Source organism: Mus caroli, chromosome 17 (assembly GCF_900094665.2).
Source record: "Mus caroli chromosome 17, CAROLI_EIJ_v1.1, whole genome shotgun sequence".
In the NCBI taxonomy this organism is placed as follows: Eukaryota; Metazoa; Chordata; class Mammalia; order Rodentia; family Muridae; genus Mus; species Mus caroli.
The window spans coordinates 63,834,365-63,843,035 of NC_034586.1; the positions used below are offsets into that span (position 1 = coordinate 63,834,365).

The 8,671-nt window shown below is 45.7% G+C and overlaps 1 protein-coding gene across 2 annotated transcripts in view; it reads left to right on the top strand.

The window, feature by feature from the left end:
* Positions 1-8,671, top strand: part of Lama1 (laminin subunit alpha 1) — a 129,340-nt gene that overhangs the window by 26,597 nt on the left and 94,072 nt on the right. The window contains exon 1 of one of the 2 annotated variants that reach the window (XM_029471548.1): positions 5,794-5,865. The exons of the other annotated variant lie outside the window; for it this stretch is intronic. Coding sequence (XP_029327408.1) covers positions 5,827-5,865 — 39 coding nt within the window. The 5' untranslated portion in view covers positions 5,794-5,826. Of the gene's footprint in view, positions 1-5,793; positions 5,866-8,671 lie in introns of those variants that run through there. 2 annotated transcript variants of the gene reach the window in all.

Here is an 8,671-nt window from a genome sequence, read left to right on the forward strand (position 1 = left end):
TTCTTTTCTTTTCTTTTCTTTTCTTTTCTTTTCTTTTCTTTTCTTTTCTTTTCTTTTCTTTTCGCTCTATGCATTTAATAACCCCCCCCCAACAGTGTTCACACTTTTGGCACTTTCTACCTCAGGTGTGTGCTGTGCACACCTCTGCTCTGGGTTGTGTCTCTGAACTCTCATAATCACACTCCAAACCCTGAGTCAGTGAGGGTCAGTCACTGAGGCCTGTGACAGAAGACTAAACTGAACTTAGAGCCTGAGTGCAAGAGTTTGTGCAGCTCCCTCCAGGACAGGACTCCTGCAACTCCAGTGGCTGGAGGCTGTCATTGCATGGCACCCTCAGACCCCACCTTTCTCCAGTAGAGATTCCAGGATGTAGAAAATTGTATCTTGTTCTTGACTTGAACAATATAACTGCAACTCACTATTACAGCTTTTAAAAGCTTTGCCCTTGGTCTTCCATTATAGTTGCCCCTCCTGAGCATAAGAGTTCCTGGGCATGGTTTGGGTTGTTTTGTTAGGGGAACAACGGGAGTTCTCAGTTAAACCGACCAACCTCATCCCCTGACAAAGAGAGAATGAAACGAATACAAACCATCTCTTGAAGCTTAAATTCCAAGTTTCCCGTTTAGTTTTGAGGGTCGCTGTAGAAGGAGTATTTATTTATTGACCAATGGACAGAAATGTACGGGTGTCTGCTGGAGGCTGCTGAGAGATTTCTTCCTCAATGCTGTCCTGTCGTCCGATGTCCGACTGTCCTGTGATGAAGATGTGCTCTCCTTTTTATAAAGGAAAGTGTCACATGTCACAGGATAGAGCAGCTGAGTCACTAGCTTGTCCCCAGGATCTGTAGCTCCACATGGAGAAGCTAGGTTCAATTCCCAAATCTGAGTTCCTTCTACACTGATGGTCTCCCTCACCTGATCTCCAAGCACTGCTGGCCTTCAAGCTATGACATGGGGTGGCCGTCAAGGGTCCTTACTTTTTTTTTCTGACTTTGACGAGCTGAGCTGAGATTCTGGCCCCTCTCTGCTTCTGCTGCTGCCCTGCCATGAGTCCACTGGGATCCTCCACCCTGCAGGTCTGAGATACCAGCGCTCCTGTATTTCTGCAATGGCTGATAGACTTGGGTGCTCTTTACCTCATAGTGTGGAGAATACAAATTGAATTGGTGCTTTTGTGTTTCCTTCAAAAGAATTTTTTAAAGCCTGCTCAAATATTTTCACCAGGAGGGTCGGATCTGTGAGTACAAAAAAAAAAAAAATCCTTTTAAAGATAAAATCTGTTTGGAGAGAAAGGAAATGTTCCCTGTGGCACCAAGCAAGGAGCGAGGGGCGCCTTACTTTTTGTGTAGGTTTAATTAGGAAGTGCCACTTAGTTGTGGGAACAGGATCACAGAAGAACCTTTGTTGTGTGCAAGCCCTTAGACTAGAGTCGCTGGCTTGGGGGGAGTTGTAAAGTCTCATTAGTTTGGATGTCCATTGTGTTTCGTTCCCTCAAATCTCAGATAAATTGACAACAATTAGGTGGTTTTTACTGCTGGTACACACACATACCACAAACACACATACATATGCCACACACACACACACATACTCACTCACATACACCACACACACATATTCCACACCACATACACACTTACATACACACTCACACACACCACACATACATATTCCACACTACATACACACTCACACACACACCACACACACATACATATACATCATACCACACACACATACACCACACAACACATACACACATACCACACACACTCACACACACCACACACATATACACCACATACATACACCACACACACATACCACACACCCCACACACATGCACCACACCACACACAGTCACACACCACACACACCACACACGCACACACCACACATGCACACACACACACACCACACATGCACACACACACACCACACACCACACATGCACACACACACACCACACACTACACATGCACACACACACACACCACACATGCACACACACACACACACACACACACACACTTTACTAAGTACCCTGAGAAGGTCCATAAGAAAACAAACTGCATTCTTCAGACACCCTGAAAGATTTGTAGATCTTACCTCTAAACTGGGCCTTTATAACAAATGGGCCTTGGCTTTGGGCATTAAAAAGAGATTTCTGCAGGGAGGTGGAAGGCTTATCCTTCAAATGCCGTGTCACAGAAGCCTCGGTTACCACACGCTGCCATAGGACAGGGTGATGCTCTGTGCATGTTCATCCTGACCTGTCCAGTTTTAGATATAATGTTGTTTGTCTGACATCTGTTTGATGGCTTAGAAGTAGCCCTCTCTGCTCCTGCTGCTCCCATGGGGATATCTCTTCTGCTCTATTCTCTTCCAATATCCACACAGCTCAATGTTAGTCCTGTCTACCCTCTTGTTTTATTTCTCACACATGGCGACTCTTCCAGTTACCCAACCATGTGTAAGAAATCGGCCTTGGTAGCTGTGGTGTGCCCGTCAGGGACGATCAGCCTATTATTTGGGGGAGTTTGGCAAACATTCCTGTTCTCTCTTTTGGGTTCTGAGCAGCAGAGCCTTGGACATTTCATCTGTTTCAACGTCAGCTTTTCTGGCTGGGACCTGAGTGGGATTCTGGGGAAGTGAATGAGGATGGTTTGGCAAGAGTCTTTTGCAATATGCTTTTCCCATTCCCAACTGTTTGCCATTGAAATAAAGCAGCCTGTGCATTTGTGGACAGAAATGGAACTCCGCCAAAGGGAGAAAAAAAATCCTTATTTATTTATTTTTTTCGGTTATACTAGGGATAAACAAAGATTGTGATTTCTGACAAAATTTTTGAGACAAGCTTTGCAGTTTGGAATTCATTCCAGCTTTCCCTCCTAACCCCCTTTGGTTCAGGGGGGTCTCACTGTGTAGCCCTGAGTTGAGGTGGATCATGCTGTCTAGAGCAGGCTGGCCTAGCGCTTACAGAGAACTGCCTGCCTCTGCCTCCCTGGTGCTGGGGATGTCGGGTATGCATTAGTAACCTTTGTGCTTGCCGTGGGTCATTACACAGAAATGCCTCACTCTGATATAAAAGTAAAAGCCATGGTAGTGACAGGAGCGTTAAACAAATTATAAGACAAACATTTGGGAGTGCCGGAGAGAGGGCTCAGCAGTTCCCCCCAAACCCATATAAATCCCAGTTAGGCGTGGCAACCTGCCTGCAACTCCAACCTGGGAACACAGAGACAAGTGATTCCCAGAGCAAGCTGTTTAGCAGGAATAGGTACATCAGCGGGCTCTGGGCTTGACTGAGAGACTATGCTTTCAGTCAGTGATTGAGGGAGGACGATAGCAACCCTGGGCCTCGCATTCATAGGCACACACGTGAACACTTACCCACACATTACACAAAAATACTCGAACACAGGCACACACAGCCCACAAACACAAAGGAGGCAGGGAAGGATTCTTTGTCCTAATCACTGGTGGTTTTAACGAGAGCTCCTTCTGAGCCACTCTTCATATTTGTGCCTACTGTGTGCATTCAGTGCGTCACAGACTTGCTGTTCCGCAGGTTCTACAGTCTCAGGATATGGTGACACACAAGACAATTACTGTATCCATACAAAACCCTCGGCAGAGGGAAAAAGTAGGTTTCTCAGCTATACTAACCTATATAGCAATGTCTCCTTTGCCATCGATGTGGAGGAGAGCTGGTCCCTCTGGGTGGTCCCTCCGGGGATTTGTCCTCTGGTGTTGTAGGAGGCGGGTAGCAGTTAACTTCTACTCTGTGGTGATGCAGATGCAAACAGAACATGCCGGAAGGGGCTTATGGGGTCTCACAGAAGGACTCACTGTAGGAAGGAAGGAAGGAAGGAAGGAAGGAAGGAAGGAAGGAAGGAAGGAAGGAAGGAAGGAAGGAAATGAGGAAGGCCTTGCAGGGGACAAGGCAGAAGCTCAGAAAAGGATTGCAGTAGCAAAAGTGCAGCATGTGTGAGCTGAGATAGCACATCCGATTCTAGCAGTTCTCTTATTTTCCTGCCCAGGCAGCCAAGCAGCCGACCCCTGTTCTCCAAGGGATATTGATTTCACCACCAAACTATCTGTCAAGTATCAGGATACCGAGCCCAAGCCCCAGTCCCTTATAGGGTGTATCACATAGGTATTAATGACATCCTCGTGTAGACTTGAGAGCATTACTAGCTCCCATGAGATACCTCACCAGTGCAAATGCTGTGTATCCGCTAAACCATATTGCTAGAGATAAGAAAATGTCCGCACGTGTTCAGATGCCGCCATCAAAGCCTGACCAGAGAACAGCAAGACACTGTTGTAAGATGTCCAGTGGTGTGTGCAGGAGCCAGTGTAGCTCTGTGGCACCGCAGGGATCCTAGCAGTTGGCACCTGCCATCAGCATGGTGACCAGAGTCTTTAAACACCAGAGTGCTGTGCCCAGATGTGGAGGGCCTGCTATTATCAGCTGCAAACAGTGAATCCCACAGACCCCGAGTATATAGTTGGATGACCTTTGACAGACAAAGAGGCACGATGGAGCCATGTACTTATCAACGGTGACTATCCTCGTCATGCCACCCCAGAGCACTGCTGCCCCATCCCAGGCTGTTACCTATTGGCCTCATCCTCTTCCTTCACCAGCCTCTCTGCTTTTTCCCCCCTCCATGAGGTCACATGATGATATATAACTTCCGAGCAATGGGGTCACAACCTGCATCTGGCTTTTTTCCTCTGGGCATCCTGCGCTGGTTTGCTCCTTTTTTCTGAGCATCGTCATGAGCGCACCGACCTTTGTTTATTCTTTCCTGGTCAGAGGTGTTTCCAGTTTCTGTCCATTGTGTAAAAGCTTCTGTGGGCGTTCGAATAAAAGTCTTTTTCTGGGTTTATGTTTTCTGCTTTTGGCGAGGAGTGGGATTTAACCAAAGATAGGAATATGTTTCTCTGCAAGACATATGAGTAAACCTTAGCTCATACGGTGGCTGCAGCAGAGAGTGCGGAATTGTAGCTCTTCTTCTCGAGGTCTGGGTGTCTTACAGCTCAGAACTTAAATACTGCCTCTCATATACAAGGTCTTTGTTGGTTGTGCCAGGATTCGGCAGTTATTGCCTTATCTTTATGAGCATAAGCTAAATTCCTGTAACAGTGTGTAAAGACTAAACAATACTTTATTATATAGGTTCATAATGCTCTATTTAATGAGTTTTCAGTTTGGGGCCACTATAAGTCATACATGAATATTTTCGTGGCTGTGGTGTTGATAACTCTCTTGTTGTAGAGTCTTCAGTACCAAGGATTGGAGCTCAGGGACTTTCATGTGCTACACCGCTAAGCTACCTTCCAGCCTTCAAACGCACTCTTCATTAGTTTAGATTTTGTTTTCCTTCCAAAAAAAAATTTTGTTCATTTTACATGTCCGCGGTGACTGACAGTGTTCCTCACAACTCCTTAGCATCATGATTAAAAGCCCTTGCTCCACCTCCCTCTTCCTTGCTCCTTCCCTCCTCCCTTGTTCTCTCCTTTCTGAATATTAGAGAATTAAGTAATCAATAACTCGGCTTTATCTTATGTCATTATATTGGATCTATATCTGGGCGCGCTGGGTTGAAAACAATGCATCATGCCACAATTCCCTACACTATTCTGTGCAGTGACAGGACAGATGAGAAGCCTAGGAGCAATTGGTTGAACCCTGGGGATGAGTGTGTAGCAGGCAGCACAGGGCAGGGCTATGCTAACCCACCCTGCTGTTCACAGAGATCACCCCACGATTCACTTCACAGAAAGCATCCTCATCGTGCTTGACTGTACTGAGAGAATGGGGCCTCAGTGTAGCCTGCTCCTCAGCCTTGCTAAGGTATGGAAAGGAAGCCTGGGAAACCCTGAGATCAGGGTTTAGAACTGCAAATGATTAGCTGTACAAACCGAGATGTCCTGGGAACGGAACGCTGGGGAGGCCGTGAGATCATTTTCCAGCTTAAGCCACTGACCGTGGTGGCCTTAGCTTCTTAGAGTTCATAGTTACCAGAGCATGTTTATAATCGTTTCTCTTGGTTTATTTATTTTTTAATTAATAGACTCTTCGGTTTCAGATTTATAGAAAGATTGGACAGATCTATAAAGCATCTCCATAGAGCCCTCAGAACCGTGGGTTGGGTCGAATTTGGGCTTTTCATAATTGTTCTTTTAAAGTGGTTGACCTGGTGTATTTTCAATAGTGCTAATGTTTCTTCCCTACAGTGTTGAGGTAAACAAAATTGCCTGTCTTTAGATTTAACTGTCTCTGTCTTCTTCACTTTTCCTTACTGTGGGGGTCAAAGCTAGACACCTTTGTCCCTCCTCTGAGGGTGCCATAGAAGCAGGGTCAGTGACCATCCACCATCAAGTAGGGCTCCACTGAGACCCAGGCTCTTGGGGTCGCCACAACTCAGTTCTAGCCTTCCGTTGGGGTCCCATGCTGGTTATCTGTTGTTCAGGATACAACCTCTGGGAGCAGGTGTTCTCCTGACCCATGGGGCTTTGTGCAGACCATCTGTGGGGCTCTGGGAAGCCCTAGCAGCTCTGGGCTGAGTTTGCTGTTGGTAAAGCGGCTTCACTTGCCAGATCTTAGTCAAAACCTAATTCAACAGTGTCGCAAGAAGGAAAATAGTTCCGACACCCTCTGCATTGTTCTCCTGACTTCCAGCTCCATAGCTTGTTGACTTCTCTAGACTGCCCCGCCCAGAAACACCGCTCCCCAGAAACACTGAGCCCTGCTCAGTCCAATGCATGTCTCCATCTTCTGTGGAAGGCTGCATCTTTACACTCAGTTTCGTCTCTTCATATTTTCTTTATTTTTTAAAAGTTTGTTCTTGTAAAATATACAGAATTAAAGTTTACCACTTTAAACATTTAAAGTGTATGAGTTCATCATGCAGCCATCCTCAAGCCCAAGCCCAAATCCTCTTTATCTTCTTGACTTATCAAACACTAACTACTTCTCTCTCCCAGTCTTGACCATGATAACAGCCACTTTCTCTTTTTTCTTTCAAAATCTATTTTATCTTGATATATGCACACATATGTGTAAAGTGGACATGTATATGCCTGTTGGTCTGGATGCCCATGGAGACCAGAACCATGAGATTTCCCTGGAGCTGTAGTCATTGGTGATTGCCAGCCATGTGCCATGAATCCTGGGAACACCGTTCATGTCCCCCACAAGAGCACGACCTAACCATCTCTCAACACTGGTGACTGTTCTTTCTATGAGTCTGATGACTCCAGGCATCTTATAAATAGGGCAATGCTATTTTTATAATCCCGTGTCTGGGGTATTTCCCTTAATGTAAAGACCTCCAGGATTGCCTGTGTTGCAGATGGTATCAAAATTTATTCCTTTTGAAGACCAGATAACTTTCATTTGTAGATATTTCCAAAATGTCTGATCAGTCATCCATGGATGGACATTTGGATTGTTTCCAGCTTTTGGCTATTCTGGATAATGTTGCTAAAAACATTGGTGAATAAATAACTTTTTAAATGCATCCATTCTCTCCCAGGCACGTACCATATTGGAATTGTTGGACCATATGATAATTCTGTCATGGAATTTTTTTTTTAAAGAACACTACACTATTGTTCACAGTAGCTCACGGTTTTATATTTCTCCCATTCTTTTTTAAATAACCAAAAATATTTCATACATCTTGAGCGCTCTTCATATGTATACGTTATTTTTGATGAGCTTTAAATTTACTAATTTTTCACATCAGTGTCTGGCCATGTGGAGATGCTCTGTGAAGTAAGATGTCTCAAGAACAAAAGGAGAATCTTCACACAGGATTCAGGGGAAGAATTCACGTCCAGAGTGAGATCTCACTTGCACATAAAGGAGCTCTCTGATCACTCCAGTGCAAACCTGTTAATGATTCAGTCAGTGACCAAAGGAAAGAAAACATAGCATTCCCCTTCTTAGGAGTGGTAAATGTGTAACTCCCAGGGCAGTGCTTGTGGAGTCCTTCAGTAGGGATTTTCCCAGCTCCTGTAGATGGTGCCCCCACTGGGCTTGTGAGGTTTAATGGGGGACCATTTGCTTTGGCTGTTTTCATGGTGGTATGTTGGGAGAAAGGTGTGGAGGAGGAGGGAGGCCCTAAGCCTTTCATTGTCACTATGTCTGCCGAGGCCAGCACCAAGTCAACGTGCAGACTAGGGATACCATGCAAAGGATTTGAGTTTTCAGCCTAGATTCCCTGCACAGAGACAGGAAGCAGAGCAGAAGCAAGCGTCCTCCTCGTGTAGGCCAGTAGTCTGGAGTTGGAAAGCTCTCCGTTGCCCTCTGGTTCTTTGCTATCCATGTTTAGAGTTTTCAGGGAGCTGTTGCTGGTGTCTCTGCTCTGCTCTTTTGACCTTCTCAAAGTCGCTATCACCCTCTCTCACAAATCCCAAGCATCAGAGTCCAGTCCCACGATCCTTCATTGCTGCTGGCCCTGTCCTGTTCCACTTTATGATTCCCAGTGGTCTAAGAAAATGGCCACGGCAGTCGTAGCGCACGCCTTTAATCCCAGCACTTGGGAGGCAGAGGCAGGTGGATTTCTGAGTTTGAGGCCAGTCAGGTCTAGGACAGCCAGGGCTACACAGAGAAACTCTATCTCCAAAAACCAAAAAAAGGAGAAAAGGAAAAG